The 19,568-nt window shown below is 41.3% G+C and overlaps 1 protein-coding gene across 1 annotated transcript in view; it reads right to left on the reverse strand.

Annotated features, from left to right (window-relative positions):
• L3MBTL4 (L3MBTL histone methyl-lysine binding protein 4) overlaps window positions 1-19,568 on the reverse strand; it is a 308,033-nt gene that overhangs the window by 89,192 nt on the left and 199,273 nt on the right. Inside the window, exon 14 of the mRNA XM_028162388.2 lies at window positions 9,645-9,818. Coding sequence (XP_028018189.2) covers window positions 9,645-9,818 — 174 coding nt within the window. The remainder of the gene's footprint in view (window positions 1-9,644; window positions 9,819-19,568) is intronic.

A 19,568-nucleotide genomic window follows, 5' to 3' on the forward strand; every position in this document is an offset into this window, starting at 1 on the left:
ACTGCTTTGTGCTCAATAAATGCTAGGCCTGAACCAGATGCCTAACACGAAGGAGGTAATATATGTGTGAGTTGAAAAAGACAGAGAGGTTAAGTAGCTTGCCCAAAGTCACACAGCAAGTAAAAGAGCAAGAATTTGAATTTAACTCAGGTTAGTCTACACGTAAATAAACACCTTCTAGAACATGCGTTGGAAAACTACAGTCCACGAGGCAAATCCTGCCGTAGCCTGTTTTCAGAAATGAAGTTTTATTAGAACACAGCTATGCTCATTGGTTTACTTACTGTGTATGGCTGCTTTCATGCTACAACGGTCAAGCTGAACAACTGTAGCAGAGATCTTACAGCCGGCAGAGCCTAAAGTACTCACTATCTGGCCCTTTACAGAAAAGGTTTGCTGACTCCTGTTCTATAAGGAAAAGGTCCCTGAGGCCAAAAATATACACACAATCTGTGATTGTTTCACATGGCTATTTTTTCCCAAAATTGCCCTAACAACTGTATTTAGGTATAACTTATAATGGGACTTGGAAAGCAAACATTGGGCTCCGACTGCTTTTTATTTTTAGACAAACTGTCCAAGTCCAGCCAACATTTCTTTGAGCTTTTCCTACCTGCAGGTGTCACACTCGGCCGAGGTGGTGTCTGTCACCAAGAGACATAAGCTATCTGAGGATACAGGTGTGTCCACCGCGTACCTTCACACAGAGCAGACTGAGAGAAGGGCCGCAAGGAGGAGATGAAGAAACCACGATGGAGTCACAAAGTAAGAGGGGGTTTTCTGCTTTAAAGGTCCGAGAGGTTAGAGAACACCTTCAGGAGGACATGAGCTTGAACCAGGCCTTGAAGCAAGTTTTACTGAGCGAAGTGCAGAGAGGGACCCTGCAAAGGCACAGACACGTGGAGGGTGGGAGTGAGAAGAATCAGTGGTGGGGCTAGAGGGTGACGAGCTGGGATGCAGGCTGCGGGCAGGTTACGAGTACCACACACACTTCCTACGTGCATCCACACCTATGTGCTCTTGTGTGTAAGGACGTGGGTAAATGTGAACTTATTTACAGTAAAGCAAATGGACTGAGGACCTGCAAGACTCCACCAACAGAAAGAAGAATTCATACGATATGTTTAGTTTGTCAATAAAAGGTAATTAAACTTAAAAAAATACTGCATTATAAAGCATCAATAAACGATATGCATACATGTGAAAATGTTTACTGCAGCATTATTTATAAGAGGAAAAATACTGGAAACAAACTAAATACCTGTCAATAGGGGAATGAGTTGAATAAGTTCGTCCACACTACGGAATATGATAGTTATTAAAAATAGTGCATTGAATCCACTTGTGTTGATATGGCAAATTATTCATGACAGGTTGTCAAATAAATAAGACATATTCTTAAGCTAGTATCTTTTATTGTCAGACTTTCTTTGAGCCAACAATTAATGTTTTCACATGGTTTTCCATAAGGAAGAAGGCAAATTTGTTTTTTCTTTGTGGGTAGACTTAGTTGCTTAGGTCTTTATAACTTTTCCATATAAAAATAAAAGTCCAAGACCAGAGTATTTTTCTTCTGGTCATAAATGCTGATTTATTTACAGGTGCCTTGTTCAGAACTCCGTTATAAACTTGGGATAAAATATGTGTGTACGTTATTAAAGCCTCAGCGTTGAATGTCTGGGTGCTTTAAAGGTTTGCTCCTGTGTTAAACTTTCAGGAACACAGCATCCTTCCTCCGTGTTCAACATGGTTATATTATAAGCTGTCCAGAGTGATACAAGCTAACCTTCAAAGAAACATTAACAAAAAATGAATGTAATTAAAAAAAAAAGAGTGACAGCCGTAAAAAGAAATGAAATTGAGTTATTTGTAGTGAGGTGGATGGACCTAGAATCTGTCATACGGAGTGAAGTAAGTCAGACAGAGAAAAACAAATACCGTATGCTAACACATATATATGGAATCTAAAAAACAAATGGTTCTGAAGAACCTAGGGTCAGGACAGGAATAAAGACACAGATGTAGAGAATGGACTTGGAGACACGGGGAGGGGGAAGGGTAAGCTGGGACGAAGTGAGAGAGTGGCATGGACATATATACACTACCAAATGTAAAATAGATAGCTAGTGGGAAGCAGCCGCATAGCACAGGGAGATCAGCTCTGTGCTTTGTGACCACCTAGAGGGGTGGGATAGGGAGGGTGGGAGGGAGACACAAGAGGGAGGGGATATGGGGATATACGTACGCATATAGCTTATTCACTTTGTTATACAGCAGAAACTAACACAACATTGTAGAGCAATTATACTCCAATAAAGATGTTAAAAAAAAAGAGTGAATGTGTATCTGCATATCTGTATGTATACGTAAACAGAAAAAGCGTAGAAAAGATCATGAAAACCTATTCACACAAGTAACCTCGGGATGCAGCATTAGAGCTAAGGAGTGGAGAGTGAGAAATTATTATTCTTAAAAACTTCTATATTACCTGAATTATTGCAGTGGGAATTTTATCATATTTTTATAAGCCTACAAGTTATGCTGTTTGATAGGAAAACACCTGAGTATTAATAATGTTTTTAACCTTTATTTTTTCTTACTAATCTATATTTTCTAATTTTCCTATAATATACAAGCATTGCTTTAGTTATAAGAAAAAACTGACATTAAATGTCACAACTTTACTATTTACAATAAATAGGAAATAATTATTTTAAAGCCAGATGAAGTATGTGGATGAGAAAAAATGCCCGCTGTTGCTTAGGCAACAAAGTTTTGTTTTTCTGGAGATTGGGAACACCAATATTTCCTTGACGGAAGAAACCACGGACACTTCAGCACACACTGTTCTCAGCATTTAATTACTAAGGGCCCGAGCCAAGGCAGGATTCCAGAAATCCAGAGATCCACAATAAATCATAAAATGCCTCATGAAAATCAGCATAGAAGGATATTTTAAAAGATGTTTTTAAGGCATACATTGGTTATTTTATCACATTTTAGCAAGACTATAAATTTGTTTAGAAACACAAGACTACAATGAAGGTACCAGAGGCACAGAGGCAAGTGGAATCCAGGAGGCCAGGCCCTTTCATCGCATCACAGCTTCCGTCTACACCCCTGAGCTGATCTTGACAGGCCGGTTTCGGTTTCAATTTGCAAAACAGTCCACAGAACCCTTTAACTTGTCTTAATGGTCTGGATCTGCCTATGGTCTCCAGCAACTTAAGGTGGGTAACTGTTGAGACCAAGGTCCCCTTTCACTCCTTGTCAGTTACCACCATCTGTGAGTCTCTCTTCCATTTGGTTTACCTTTGTTTTCCCTCCTCTGTCTCCTCTCCCTGAAAATACGCTCCCCTCGGGGATGGGAGTCGTTGTTCCCCTCCTGATCTCTGGCCCCTAAGGCACCCCCGGGCCACAGCAGACGCTCTGCACGTACCCGCTGGATGAAGAAACGTCAGTGCCAGGAGTGAACGAGCTCAGTGCCTGGGCTGCGGGGACGAGCCGTCCTGCCTGAGCTCGGATCCTCATCCCGCCACTTACCAGCGTGGGTTGTCTTACCACTAAGTGAAAGCTTAATAAGAACAAGGATTTTAGTCTGTTTTCTTAACTGCTGTATCACTGGAGTTTGGAACAGTGCCTTTCTAAGGGTTTGTTCAATGGATAAATGATGAATAAATGATCCGGCTATGGTCCGGATCCTGAATCCAGGGAGGTACGTGCCGTTCGGGTATTTGTAACGCCACAAACCAGCTCTGTTCCGACCTCGCTCTGGGGGAGGAGGAGGGATGGGATGGTGAGCAGAGCAGTGACCCGAGGTCAGAGGGCTCGGGGCTGCCACTAGTGACAGTGTCAATAAGGGACTAAACTCTTGACTTTAACATCCTTATTTCTCTGTTGTAGAAGTCGGACGAGATCACCTTCCGAGTCCTTTCCCACTGTAAAGCTCCAGGATCGTCACACTTGGCTGGAGGTCCCTCAGAGTCCAGCGGGAAGTATGGAGTGGGAGGGGGCTGTCCGGACGGCCGGGGGCTTCCTGTCCAACCACAGTCCTCCACAGACCCCGAGGACCCTGGGTGTCTCGGTGTTTTGATCACTGCTCACTTGATTAAGGGGTTTACCTTAGTTCCGAATAAATAGACAAAGGGCTAAATTTCTATGTTTGGTACAAAGATGTGTGCTACAGACACAGCTAGAACCAGTCCAACTGCAAGACTTTAAGATCAACAAGTTTTATAAAAATGGAAGAAAGATATGGAATTACTATTTCAATAGTTTCTTCTATGTTCCAGGCCCAGTCATACATCTATATCTATCTGCATCTATACACCTCTGTTCAAAAACCTAAGCCTCGGATATTGTATTCATTTTACAGGTAAAGACATTGAGACTGTTATGGGAAAACAAACGTATGTACCTGAATCAGTCAACTACGATTCACTGAGAACTATAATGCGAACAGCGGTGAAGGAAAAACGCAAGCATAATAAAAACTGCTTCTCACGCCTTGGCAGCCTCCAATCTTTTTGAGAAAATAAGGCACGTGTGCAAAACAAGTATCAAAAAGGCTCAAGGAGACACAAAGCGTGGAGCAGACCCAAAGCACAAGGAAGGGGCCTCGCTCTCATCCGATCCACACCCCAGGGCCCAGCAGAGTCCTGGCACCGCGCGGGTGCTCAACGTCCATTCGCTTTGTCAAGTACCGGCTAAGTGTCAGGCATTGAACTAGACGTGAAAAGTACGCAGATGTGTAAAACACCATCTCTAAGGTCACGAAGCTCACACGGGGGGCTTCCCTGGTGGCGCAGCGGTTGAGAGTCTGCCTGCCAATGCAGGGGACACGGGTTCAAGCCCTGGTCTGGGAGGATCCCACATGCCGCGGAGCAACTAGACCCGTGAGCCACAGCTACTGAGCCTGCGCGTCTGGAGCCTGTGCTCCGCAACAAGAGAGGCCGCGATAATGAGAGGCCCGCGCACCGCGATGAAGAGTGGCCCCCGCTTGCCGCAACTAGAGAAAGCCCTCGCACAGAAACGAAGACCCAACACAGCCATAGATAAATGAATAAATAAAATAAAATAAAATAAAATAATAAAGCAAATAATTTAAAAAGAAGCTCACACGGGCTGAACTGCTGTGGAAAGTTTCAAGACAGAGATGAGCCTTGGAGAAGAGAACACGCAGCAGGAGTAAAGGAGGCAGGAAGAATGGGAACAAAGGCACCCGCGCAGGAAGAAGAACACGATTGCGGATGGTGACAGGGCATGAGTGGGAGCCGAGAGGCTTGGCCTCCGAAAGCAGAGAATTTATGTGGGAAGGATCAAGAGAAAAGGCTGATGGACTCGAGGAAACCTCTTTAAGGACTTGGAAGGTTCATACACGAAACAACCAGCTAATACTGGTTAAATTCTGAGAACGGACCTCACAGAAGGTAATCTGAGCCGTGAAAACAAACTAGTTGGCTCATAGCAGAGCAGTTTATTACGAGGATCATTAAGGAACTACTCCACTGCCTGCCATTCTCTGTGATTACCATAATTCTTCCCAGCCATTTTTATTGTCAATATAGGCCTTTGGGAAGTACGTTAAATTTATAATATGGCAGGCATTAGGAAAAACAAAGTGAGCTTTATTAGGCATTTTCTTAGGTTTTCTTAATAGCCGTGATTGAATATGACAGCTCTTTTAACTAATGGTCCTGCTGACTGTGTAAATTAGAGGCAGAAGTTGTTATTAAAGAATACCCAGGTGGATGGGGAGGGGGCCTGGAAAAAATGTCCTACACAGGCCCGGGAAGCCAGCTAACATAATATAGGGTGTGGGGGGGCAGCTGCATTTCAAGTAATTTTCTTATGATGAAACTGTTTAATGAGTATAATTTTATTCTCTCGTTGCAGATCGAAGCCTTTAGTACCTATTACAAAGAAACGTGTTCAGGTGGAAGTCTTGCATTATATAGTATACATAAGAATAAACAGTTTGGGGCAAACATGGTTGAGATTCTCCCCCTTCAGTAGTTCTGTTTTCACAAAATAAGAAATAAATGCCTCACGAGATGACCCTGAGAATACTGAAAAGCAGTAGAAAGTCTAAATATAAACCCAGCCAGGCATTTTCAGAGCCTCCGACTGCCATTCTTTTGCCAGCCTGATGCCGTTGAAAACATGTATAGGATTTAGGGTCAGGTAGTTCTGGACTCAGACCCTACCTTTTCTACTAATTATCTGTGTGGTCCTGCACACTTTGCCTAACCTCTCTGAAGAGGTGCCTACATTATAAAACCAGAGTCAGAATACTTTCCACGCACAGAGTTGTTGTGAGGATGAAATAAAATTCACAAGACCATGTATATGAATTGTTCAGCACAATGCTTTGCGGCACAAGCTAATAAGTGTATGATATCAGTATTAGTATTATTGTTGATAAATCTCTTGTTACTATTATCAGTTTACTGAACTAAGAATATGCTGGATTTAACCAGAAGACCTATGTCCTGGATTAGCTACTAGTAAGAACCTCTACTTCTTCACCAGTAAGTGACAATACTATATATACAACATATACAATATAACAACAATAATGTCTGTTTTGCCTAACTCACAAGATTATGGGGAGCTTTTAAAGGTAATGTATCTGAAAACTATAAACTGTCAAACAAATTAAGGTATCCACCCTAGAGTACGTTCCCAGATGAAAGATGTTCAAGTGTTAAGGTCATTTGCCTCCGTTTAATGCACCATGAATATAATACTAATCACTCTACTAGGACCAAGAAAGGGAATATATTTACAGCATACAGTTTTTCAGTAATGGCGACCTATTGTGAATCTCTTTAAAATTATATTAACGTGCAATCGTACTACTATGAAGATGAATCCTATAAACATTTAGTAGTATATAATGCACTCGAATTTATAACTTGACCCTCTACTAAGAAAATGTGAACATAAATAGACTATTTCCACTACTAAATCATGGAGACTTAAAATTTACTAATAATAACTCCCTCTCCAAAGATTAACATGAGAACAAACATGTTTTTTAAAACTAAACACAAAACTAGGATGCAGTTAAGGAAAATACAGAATTCCCTAAACTTTTGGGCAGCATCTAATTGATTTTGGAAGAAGGTCAAGAGATAACTTTATATTTTGCACTGGAATTGCAAGAAGTCTGGAGATGCTAAGGTGACAGCGTTGCTTGTATAAGAAGTTAGAGCAGGCCTGTCCAGGGCTTGGTGACCATGGCATGGATGCACTGGACGCCAGAGGAAATTAAAACCCTGATTTTCACTAATTTCACCCCCTTGTCTATCCTTGGACACGTGCCAACCACAAGTTATTCTTCCTCAGCACGTAGAAGAGGAGAGATGGGATTTCAACATTCTCCTCCACCTGTACATGGTATCTTGTGATTTTAAGAGCAAAGGTTTGGGTTAGAGGAGAGGCAGCCTCAGGAGATTGCCACAAATAAACTGTGAAAAGAGTTGAAATAAATTTTAGCTGCTCGTCATTAGCCTACATATTCTTCCTTGTCGATTTCCTTGTTCTCCTTTTTTTCCTTGAGCTGGAATTCTGGACCGCGAACAGGAGGTCATGCGGATGGAAGCAGGTCAAAGTGAGCATTACTGCCAAGACCACTTACCCGAACATCGTTTTGTTGTGATGACTGGTTTAAAAAAAAAAAGAGGACGGGGATTGGAGTGAAAGAATGGCTTTGGTCTTGGGATGTGAAAGAAAAAGAAGGCTTAACAATTCGAGACGTGGACCACCGTGACACTCCCCCTCCTCCGCGCAGCCGCTCACACAGCTCTGTGCATTCATGAAACAGGATCTGACAGGATAGGATCATGTGTAATTTTTTTGCTTGGTTATCAACTAACATTCTCTGCTTTTTCTATCTGTAGTAATTATGCTTATTGGACGCATTTCACTGCAAAAACCCTTCAGAACGGCAAAGCACACAACAATGTATTGAAAGGCGAGTTAGGGATGGGGGAGCCGTACACCTGTGCTGAAGAGAAAGGCCGGGCTAACCTCCGAGAGAACACGCCGGAGTCATCGTTTTTTTAAAGCAGTTCAAAGAGCTGCTTATTCTCTCTGACTTTTGACATTGAGGATGAATGTCTAAAATGTTTACAAGAGAGGCTGAGTTTTTATTTGGGGGGGGGGAAGATAACAGAACAAAAAGAGTAACAGCAAATGGATGCACTGGTCTCTGGAATAAACAAGCGCTGTTCCCTGGAAAACAGTTTAAAAAGAAAAAAAAGAAAAAACTCCCTCAACTAGGAAATGGAAAAGCTGTTCGAGCTCTCAGCCACTTGAAGTTGTAAACGGTGTGGGTGTGAAAAGCAGTAAAGAAAAACTAGACCCTGTACAGTTCCGGCAAGAGCAGTGGGTGTAGCGCAAAGGAGAAAATGCAGGGTAACATGCGGCAGGGGAGCTGCGCGGTACCCGGAGAAAGAGGATGGGGCGCGCGCGGCGGAGGGTGACGGGCGGCCCGGGGCACAGCGACCACGCTCAAAATCAGCTGCTTAACGAAAATGCAACGTCACCGAGATGCTCTACAAGAAGAACAAAATGCACAGTCCAGGATGTAAACTCCACGTGAAAAGTGTGTCCTAGGAGCCAAACTCTCCCAGTGAACAGACCTTGGCAGTAAAGGAGCATCCATGCTGGGACCGAAGGGTGAAAGGGCAGAAGGGGGTTCCTGGAAAGTCTGCCCCCGCAGAGAGGCGCGCACCGTCCTCTCCCACATGCTGAACGGGAAGGGCAGGGCTGGGCGAGGGCTGGGCGAGGGCTGGGCGTGGGGCCGGGGGTGGGTGATGGTGGTCCGGAGAACCAGCAGCCCCTCCCGTACCAGCTCCTCCAAAGTTCAACCTTGAACGCCAGCGCCTTCTGCCTGCAGCGGGGCCTGAAAAACACCCACTTCTCACCTCTGCCGAGCCTTTCATGGCTCCATCTCTGTCTGGTCTCCAATTATTTACTTGTAGTTAGATTCTCCTGTGTTTATAATTCCCAGCATGGAGGATGAAACTTTTATCTTAAAATGTTATTTATTTACTCATTTAGGTTAAAAAAGAGCAAATAAGGTTGCATCTGTAGCGTCTTAGAAAATGATTATAAGTAAATAAAAATTGAGAACTGACCCTTAAAGTCATAAGTTTACACTTAGGAACAAGAGGGTGATGTGTCATCGATGAATCAAAACAGGAACTATTCAGAGTAAGGAAAGCGCATCTGAGGGACTTTTGGATTAAAGATGACAAGTACCAGGTGAGCGAGGGGATCCTGATGGGACCAAGAGGATGCGAACACCGGGCCACGTGCCCAGAGAGATGCCACCTGTGAGATGACTCCAGAGATACAGGGAGTCTTACGGAATTTACACGTGAGATTTGCTTTCTGTTGCCTACGTACAATAGCTACACTTAGAGGTAAATTCAAATGTTTGAGGATGAAGTAAGAAAAAATATTTTTAAAACAAATGTCAAGGCTTAGATGAATTCTATGAGCCAGTGAACACAATAATATACAGAATAAAGAAAGATTCTGAAGAAACACAAGAAACTATTATCACCAACAAATTTGTTCTTTTCTGTTCTACACGCTTTACTCTCTGGTTCACATTTTCAGAAGTTCCTTACCTGGACTGGCTGTTCCCCTTTTCATGTTTTCCATTGAACTTCAAACTACAGAGGTTTTTCGATTTTGAATGTGCGGAGTCTGAGTCCACATTTGCCTGTGTTTGTTCTCGCAGACGATCGTGAAGCGTTGCCTCCTTTTTCAAGTTCATGTCCGAATACGGGCAGCCAAAGGCACTGGTTTGTATAAAAATGAGAGCACAGGCATCAGTTTAGGGTGATACATCAGGGCTGTACTGTCATTGGAACAGACATACACCCAATATTGAAAAGCTGAATAGAGACATTCTCCTTTCACTGAACACACTCAGGTTAAGTTTCTTTTCATATTGCCCTTTGTGAAGATCTCAGGTGCCAGTCCATAGACACCGGTCAGCAGACATTACAGGTACAGTCATCAGCAATACGGTTTTCACAATCTAAAACACTTAAAAATCTAAGGGACTTCCCTGGTGGTCCAGGGGTTAAGACTCCGTGCCTCCAACGCAGAGGGCTCGGGTTCGATCCCTGGTCGGGGAACTACGATCCCACATGCCGTGAGGCCAAAAAAAAACAACTTAAAAATCTAAGAACAACCTAAAGATGTACATCCAATGGAGCAACGAAAATGTCATGTAAACACCTAATTCAGTTTGTATCCTCCAATATTCAAGCTCTAATTTGACTACCTGTATCACAAAATACTATGGGGTAACTAAACATCTTTACCAGTATCAGAGGATATCATGCTTTTACTTCTTATCATTCATGTATCCAGAAATAGTGTATCTGGATGACTGCTTCATCCTCCTGAAACCAGCTAGGAAGTTTTGTGTTTGAACGTGAAGGGCCAGTTGTGGGTGAAAGAGGAGAGACCACAGTCAAGGCTGAATCCTGACTCCAGGATGTGTTAGGAGGCTGACAGCAGGCTCAGGGCAGAGGCTCTGGCCCCTGCCACAGGTGATCGGTTGCCTCCGGTAGATTTCTGTGCCCACGTTCCTGTCCCCAGAGGCCCCCAATCTCTGTGCTGCCGGGAACGAGGCAGATGCTGTCAGGGGCCGACCAGGCAGGACGGCGCCCCGCCCACAACCCTGAGGGAGCTGGTCCACCGAGCTCCGGTTCCCCTCCAGTGAAATGGGAAAATCAGATCCAGCTCCTACGGGCTGTTGTGACCACGAGGAATCACACACACACACACACACACACACACACACACACACACACTAGTGGTAGCTGCTCTCATTACAACAGTGCTGCCATCCTTTACATTTGGGGAGCACAGACTCAGATGCATCAGTATCTTGGCAGTTGGCTCTTTTTTTAGGAATTCTCTTCCTGCTTACTATAAATTTGCTGGTATACGGTGCATAATACATCCTTTCTGATACGTGAAAGTTTGCTTTTGCTATTTTAAAGTCATGATAAAATCAGGGAGCAATGCAGTTTCCCTCTGTTTTCCAGCAGACTGAGTTTTCCAGGGAGCACTTATACACAGTCTAACCTCAGAGGACTTTAGTACCAACCTGTATCTAGAACGGGCCTTCTGGAATTTGGGATGGGGTGGTTCTGATAACACCAGCCTCGCCCAACATGCCAGGGTGGACCAGTACTTTGCCAGGCAGGGGCGCCCCGTGGATGCATGTTCTGTAGTTAACATTAATTGGCACTATTTCTTAGTTTATTCCGTACTGATTCAACAGCCCACTAACTGAGCATGTGCTACATGCTGAGCACTCTGGAGAATATAAATCTAGTGAAGAAGTTGGGATATGTACCAATAAATACAATTTATAATAAGAACAAAAGCTACCCCTATTGAGTGTTTACATGGACCCATTGCAATACAAGGTGTTTTACATATATCATCTCTAATATTTAGTACTAAATACCCAAAGATGGTACTGACATATTTTTTTCTAGGTTAGAAAACAGGCTCACCCAGGATAAGCAATTTCCCAAAGTTACCTGGCACCTTCTTGGGAAACCCCAAAATAAATCACTTAATTACGAGCATCAATCACGTGGGCAGAAGTGGGAAAACATTTTTAGCACCATCAAAAAAAAAAGGAATGTAATTTTTGTGCAAAGTGTAGCCAAGGCAAGCATTCACAGGGAAAGCAGTACAGGGTTTGCCACGTCTTAATGTCTAGGGGAAAATAAGTCAGCCCATGCTGGGTCCTGGATGAGAAGTGCAGAGGTGATAAAGCAGTTTCCAGCAGGACCAATTGGTTTAGGCTGCAGCATATGAGATTTAAGGGAGATTTTTAGAAAGAACTTTCCGCAGATGAAAATTGAAAGGCATTAGGCTAACCTAAGAGAGATGGGGAAATGTTTATTTTAAGCACAGCTGAGTTTTCATGAAGACACTATCACTCAGAAGCTTTGCTATCCATCTAATATATACCCCCAATTTGAGATTTTTTAATGATCATTATGGTCATGAATTTTCTAAATTTCATATAATTACCCCACATGACTAGAGCTGCAAGACACTCATGCTGTCTCTTCCTCAGGCTTATCTATCCAGTATTGTAGAAGCTACCATTCATGCTCTTGTTCAGTACTTGCTTAAGTTGAGAGAAATTTTGTTTCCCTCAATCTTCATTCATTAATCAATCCTTTTACTCATTTAAACATTCATTTATTTCCTAATCCCATTCTAGCTCTTCTTTGTCTCTCGGGTACTCAGGCATGCAAAACTAAATGCAATGCCTCGGAGCATCATTAGAATGGAATATTTCTCGATTGTGGGAGGCGACGCATATGAGAAAGTATCTCAGGATTATACAGATCAGAAAAAAGCATGAAGTTCAAAAGAATATACTGGGTTGGCTAAAAAGTTCGTTCTGGTTTTTCCGTAACATCCAAAACGAACTTTTTGGCCAACCCAATATTAAATGACAAAAACATATTTTGCAGAAGATGTTGGTGAAGAACCTGAAAGAAGATAATGATGGGAGACAAAGGAAGGTACGAAAGGAGCGTGATGAGGGGGCTTTCGGTTGCATTGTCTGCACCATTTTCAACCTGGGCTCTGCTGTGAACAAGCTTCTGGATTGCAACACTGTGCTTACTTGCGTTCAATGCAGAGAAATATTTATGTTAAAGAGATGACATTCCAAATGTCAGCCTGCCCTCCTGCACATGCAGACCCTTACTCATGCGTGTGTGTGTGTGTATGTGTGTGTTTGGAAGAACATACATGACTGCATAAATCTGTACACATAGGAAAAAACTGATTGAAGTGGTTGTCCTAGGTGTGATACAACTACTTAACACTTACTTTTGATTTAGCCAAATACTGGGGGAAAAGTTTCTGAAGACACAGTCTTTTTAGAAAATTGCTGACATAAGCTGAAATTTCTATGACTTAAGGCTCTGTTGGTCAAGGTAAAATGATAGCTTCTGACGGATAGGGAAGTGGCATATTCAGATTTAAGCTCATAACGGACCAAGATAAGGAGGCATGAAAACTGCAGGCCAGGAGGGAAGGCCTGAGTGGGCATCCTGGGGGAGGCAGGGCTCTTCTGATCGAGCAGACCAGCTCCCCATCCCTCCTTAATTCAATATGTGTTTGCTGTTGGCAGGAAAAGAAGAAAGAGATATCAGGAACTATATAGTTTTTAAAAGTCAGAGACAGTAGAATATTGGGAATTTTATACAGTTCAACCAAATAATTTATAAAATATGTCAGGCCCAAGTTCATCAGCAAGACAGATGAATAGAGGGTGAATGCTAAATAAGCAAAAAACTGCTAGGCAGCTGCAGACAAACTTTAAAAGAGATTTTTGGAGAGAGCTAAAAACCGAGATCCTAGTAGCCCTCTTGATAAATAGAAGGAAACATAAAAATGGCTGCCATTAAAAATACTCGTTTTGCTTTTCAGAATATTTAAGTAGAATTTTTAACATCTGAGGAGAAATAGAAAAATAAAACTGTATCAGTATATATTTTTTTCCTTAAAAACTGTCGTGCACTCCTCTTAGGAGCAGTCCTTGGCTGCGCCCCTGCTGGTTGTAATGGGGCAGGGGGCCGGGAGGGGGCACTGGAGCAGCCGGCACTGAATCACGGCAGGTGGTGGCACGCCCGGGAGGGTCCTCGGCCTCTGAATTCTCCTTCCTTCCACAGCAGGGGCACCTGATTCCACAGGTCGGTGCAGTTTCCTCATATTCTCAGGACCAGTCCTGATCCGAGGGACAGAGGCCCTACGTTCCTACTTGCTTCTTGCTGGGCCATCTCCCATTAGGAGGCCCTCTGCCTCCTAATCCCAACCTAGGCAGCCAGGCCCCCCCCGCTTCCCCGATACCAGCTGGCCAGTCGCCTATGTGCTTCTCCCCCCGAATTATTCTCTCCTACTGTGCTTTACCCACTGGCTGGGATCCCACCTTCATTTTGGATTCTTCCCATGCAGCTCCAATTCCAAGAGTCTAGATAGCACCTGCTGATTTCCAAACCCCCTGGACTCCAGGTTCTGCTCATCCAACCGTATGATCATCTTGTATCTACAATGTTTTCATCTCCTCATACCCAAGCAGCAAGTGTGGTTCCTGCTTGTCTCTGACTACTTTGTTTTGCTGAAAATAATGGGCCATGAACTGTCAAATCCTGGGAGATGGACAGTCTGGACCACGAGGTTATTACTAAGCTGTCACCACACACCTAATTGGTAGCTTCCCAACCCCTGTGCAGCTACGCCCTCAGGGTGGCCGGAGGGGCCTCAGGCACCAGAGTCCTTCCAGCCACAGTGGCCTCCTCCAGACTCTGAATTCCCTCCCTTCCCAAGTACTGATTAGCATTTTCTCTCTGTGACATGACGTTATAAGGGTAGGGAGGCATTACAAATTTAAGCAAAATGGCAAAGATGAAAGAGCCCCTTGGGTGCTGTACTTCAAAACATAAATACAAACACAGAGGTCAGCAATATTTCAGGAAGAGTGTCAGGTCGTTGACAACCTTTTTGCTGATCCAGAAAAGTGAAGTCATCCAAAAAAGGCAAGTAGCTCCCAGGAGGAGCCCTGATCTAGGAATATGCCCTCACGTAGCCCAGGAATTAGGGATGTAGTTAAACTGTAAAGAGTTCTCTAATGCAACTAAGCCACCCCGCCGGGAAGCCCACTGCCTTTTGTATTTTAGTCTCAATTATTTTATTATCCAGTTATATTCTTTTCTTTCTAAGACCTAGATAAGACAACATATCTGAGCCGGGAGGTTACACGCTAAAGTCTCTTCGCTTAGGTTCAAAAGGTAAGAATTTACTTGTTGGGGTGAGTGGGGGCCTTGTATTGGGAAGCGCTCCCGGAAGAAGACCGTCTGAGGGGTTGGCCTCCCGCAGCAAAGGCGGCAGGACAGTCCTAGATGCTGCCCCTGCCAGAGGGTAAGGGGCTGAGACTCTCAGAGAAGGGGGTCAGCCAGGCAACGGGAGGGGGCGAGATAAGTAAACGCTGCCTGCCTTGCAGCCTGGCCTTGGGCCCTGATGACACCAAGATCCCCAGCCCGCTGGCAGGTCCTACATCCTACCTGTCGCGTGAAGAGCAGCACCCACCTCCCACCCACGATGGTCCCTGGTGAACAGAAGACCATTTGTCCTCACTGCCATTTAACTTTAATACGTGGGTAGCTTAAACTTACGTAGTATGTTAAATGAATATCTTTTATTTTTAAGAAAATATTGATTTCTTGGCCAATGGTATCGAAAGGCATGATAAACACTGAAATGCAGGTTACTGAAATTATAGAATATCTGTAATACTTTCTATGGAAACTTTTAAAAGCTAACATAGGACTTAAACTGTTACCAATTTTACTTCTATGAGGATTGTGAGCAAGTATAAATGAGATATATATATATATATATATACAGAGAGAGAGAGAGAAAGAGAGAGAGACCAGGGATATAGACCAGGAAGTTTCCAAGAATACATTATAATATCTACTGAGGATATAATGCAAGTTCTATTACATTGTTCTCAAATACAGAGATGAGCAAAACCCAACTGGTATATGTAAGATTCTGAGGTCTCAGAGTCAATTCTCTTCAAATTCCTGAGGCTTTAAAATGTGTTTACCTGACCCCCCCCCACACACAAAAAAAGAAAAAAGTGAGTTTACCCAAGATATATTAAAGTGAGTTTACCCAAGATATATTACAGGTAAACTTTCTAACTTGTGTCCATAAAATAGCTGATATTGTCACTTAATTGTCATTAAAAATACTAGAAAATTTAATGTACACAGTAAGAAAAATGTATGACTATTAAGAACAAAAGTTTCATAAGTAGAGTTAAAAGAAGTCTACATGTATATAACTCAGACTTCAAAGAGTTGGATGAAACAAATTTGACTCTAAAAATACTTTTCCAATTGACATATACACACTATTATATATAAAATAGATAACTAATAAGGACCTACTATACAGCACAGGGAACTCTACTCAATACTCTGTTGACCTATATGGGAAAAGAATCTAAAAAAGAGTGGATCTATGTATATGTATAACGGATTCACTTTGCTGTACACCTGAAACTAACACAACATTGTAAATCAACTATACTCCAATAAAAATTTAAAATAAAAAATAAATAAATAAAAATACTTTTCTCTGGGGTAATTCAGCCTGTAAAATCATCCTATATATTATAAACTTGCTAACGTGGCCAATTAGGAAGTTACAAGAGAATTACTACTCAAGTTAAGCATTGAAAAGCACAGATATAAGAACTAGAAAACTGTATTAAAGCTACTAGTACCAGAGGCTTGTTTTTCATTTCCTCATCTATAAAATGGTGACAGTACAGGGATTTTTGTGAAAACTAAATGAGACAATCTAGGCAAGGTCCTGGTATAGTGACTGGCACAAATTAAATACTCATGAGTTTTTAATTTTAAAAAAGTCATCCTGATACAAAATATAATACTAATGATCCATTTTATTTGTGGTTATTATATTTTTCATTCTAAAATTTCTATTTATCTATTTCTCGCTCTACTTCTGTTAATATTTGCTTTATAAATTCAGGTTCTCTAATGGTGACTCCATATATATTAACAATTGTTATATCTTCTTGATAAATTGATTCCTTTATCATTACATGATGACCTTTGTCTCTCACAACAGTTTTGGACTGAAAGTCTATTTTATCTGACATAAGTACAACACCTCTGCTCTCTTTTGATAACCATTTTCATGGAATATCTTCTTCCATCCCTCCACTTTCAGCCTATGTGTGTCCTTAAAGCTGAAGTGAGTCTCTTGTAGGCAGCATATATTTGGAGCCTGTTTTATTATCTATTCAGTCACTCTATGTCTTTTGATTGGATAATTTAATCCATTTACATTTAAAGTAATTATTGATAGGGAAGGACTTATTAATGCCTTGTTAATTGTTTTCTGAAGGTTTTATATTTTCTTTATTACTTTCTTCCTCTCTTGTTGCCTTCCTTTGCAATTTGACGATTTTTTCCCCCCTGTGGTATGCTTTGATTACTTTATCTTTTTGTATCTACTACAGGCTTTTTCTTTGTGATTACCATGAGGCTTACATAAAATATCTTAAAGTTATAGCAGCCTATTTTAAGCAGATAACAACTTAACTTCCACTGCATATAAAAACTGTACTTTTACTTCTCCTCTCACTTTTCATGTTACTGATGTCACAATCTACATCTTTTTATATTGTGTACCCATAACAAGTTTCTGTAGCTAGAGTTATTGTCCACATCAGTGTGAACTGAATAAACCTGGGCTATCTTGTGCCTAAGCAGCATATCAGTTTCTAAAGAAATAATCATAAAACTGTTCAAGCATACAACTTAAAAAAAAAAGACCTGAATATCTCAATCATCACAGAACTTGCTCTCAATTTCTCATCCTCCTACCTTAATCAATGTCCCCCAGGTCAGCCCACGTGGGCTCCTCTCTTTCCAGTCTCCCTATTTAGCTATCCCACATTTAATCTTTCCTCCTAGGAGCTGCTTCTGTCCTTACAGAAAAAAACATCTGGCCCTTTTTGCTTCCTGGCATCTCTACCCATCATCCAGATGAAACAACAAAGGCCCTACTGCAGAGGTGGAAAACCAGCCCCCTCCTGGAGAGGACTTAGCCCCCATCACAACTTAGCCTACTGGGATCCTGATATGGTATTTGGAATATTCACAGATTTTAAACTGATAAAGACTAGAGTACATCCCAAGGTTATGAACCCTGTTGGTGTATACAGAAATAGATAAAAATTAAATGCAATCTACATTTATTTTTGTTTCATTAGAGACATGAGCTTAGTCATTTCATTAATGTCAGTTCTAATACCAAAAAGTCAGATCCAACATATGACATTTACTTGGTATGCATTAGGAGATACCCTTTGATTGAGTGTGTGCAAAAATGTTATCTGAACTGTTCTGTTGTAGGTAATATTTTCAGTAAACTACACAGGGAAGGAAAAATGCATCAAGAGTGAAGGTTAAAGTGTGTGTGTCTGTCTCTTTCCTCTAAAGTACTTTAGTGTATTGTTACTAGAACTTCCAAGGTATAAACTATTCTCAAGGAATATGATCATATACTAAATGGCATACTAATGGCATTTAAAATTTTATGCTGTAACGAGCTTAATGTACTAAGTAATTTGTATAATCTATACATGGAGAAGATCTGATAGACAGAATCTACTGTTTAAAATTTCTAACAGAATATTATCAACATAGTTAACATTAAGCAGTAAATTAAATAGTAAAGTGATGAATATGCTACATTATTAATTCAATCAAAACAATTTCAAGTGATAAGTGTATGTTTCCATTATTACGATGAGTGTTTCTGTTACTATCAGTTGTTTTTACCCTTTTAACTTTAATATTTTGGTTAAGTGGTATGAACATGTCAATATTATTTTTTTATAGCTTAAACTGTCAAATGCATTTTAACTTGGAATATTCTGGTTTGAAATACATTTAATTTCTGCAAAGGTCTTGAAAGTGTTTTTTCTCTTTTTATAAATATGCATTGTTTTGAAACAAAATTTCTCTTAGAAGTGAACGTCTTTTTCAGGACAGTTGTCTGAGGAGCACCTGGAGAACAGTTCAACTCAAAAATGCTCCAAGTATAATTTTAAAAAATTATCCATAAGTTAAAGGTGTATATTTTGGCTATGGATCATAAGGAAATAATCCCATCTTTTGGATGGCTTTAAATTCAATTTAAGTGAAATTGTAAAAGTTATCTGGGTATGCGTGAAGATATGTTTACATATGTGTATATTTACATATACCCACATGCATCTAACCCATATGTTAAATGCTAATATTGACTCAGTATCAACAGGGCATTCACATGTTGTCTTGAGATGGTCTCAAGTCACAATTCAGTCAACTTGACAAACCTATGAGCTAAGTTTAGGAGTGTAGTCTGTGTGATGGAAAAGGAAAACCAAACTAGCCCATATCAGAGATCAAAGCATCCTTCGACCTAAGTCCTCCAAACTCTAACAGATACAAGAGGATTTGCCAGAGTCCTGCTGCCCCTCCCTCCCCTGTAAGCGATGCATTAAGGAGTCTTTCGGAGAATTACAGAGCATACATTTTGGATCGCTATTTTAAGAGGTGACCTTTTATCATTCCACAGTCTGCAAATAAAACCTCTTCTGTAGGTTCAAACACATATAGGCAGGCTCCATATTGAAGATATTGTCAATTCTCTTCCCCCTAAATTCGTTAACACACCAAAGGCACACGTCTACTGTAATTTAATGTGTGTAAAGCAATATCATCCTAATTAGAAATAAGAACCAACATTAGGAATCTCACTAAATCTTGAAGGGAGCTGTTTAAAAACTTGTGTTTTTTTATTTAAATAAACAACATTGAGATATTAAAGATTGGGGGCATCCATGTAACCGTGGATAAAGATGAACACTTATTTCTTTCAAGAAAATATGATTCAATACTACTTTT

This window comes from Balaenoptera acutorostrata, chromosome 13 (genome assembly GCF_949987535.1).
Source record: "Balaenoptera acutorostrata chromosome 13, mBalAcu1.1, whole genome shotgun sequence".
Taxonomy (NCBI): domain Eukaryota; kingdom Metazoa; phylum Chordata; class Mammalia; order Artiodactyla; family Balaenopteridae; genus Balaenoptera; species Balaenoptera acutorostrata.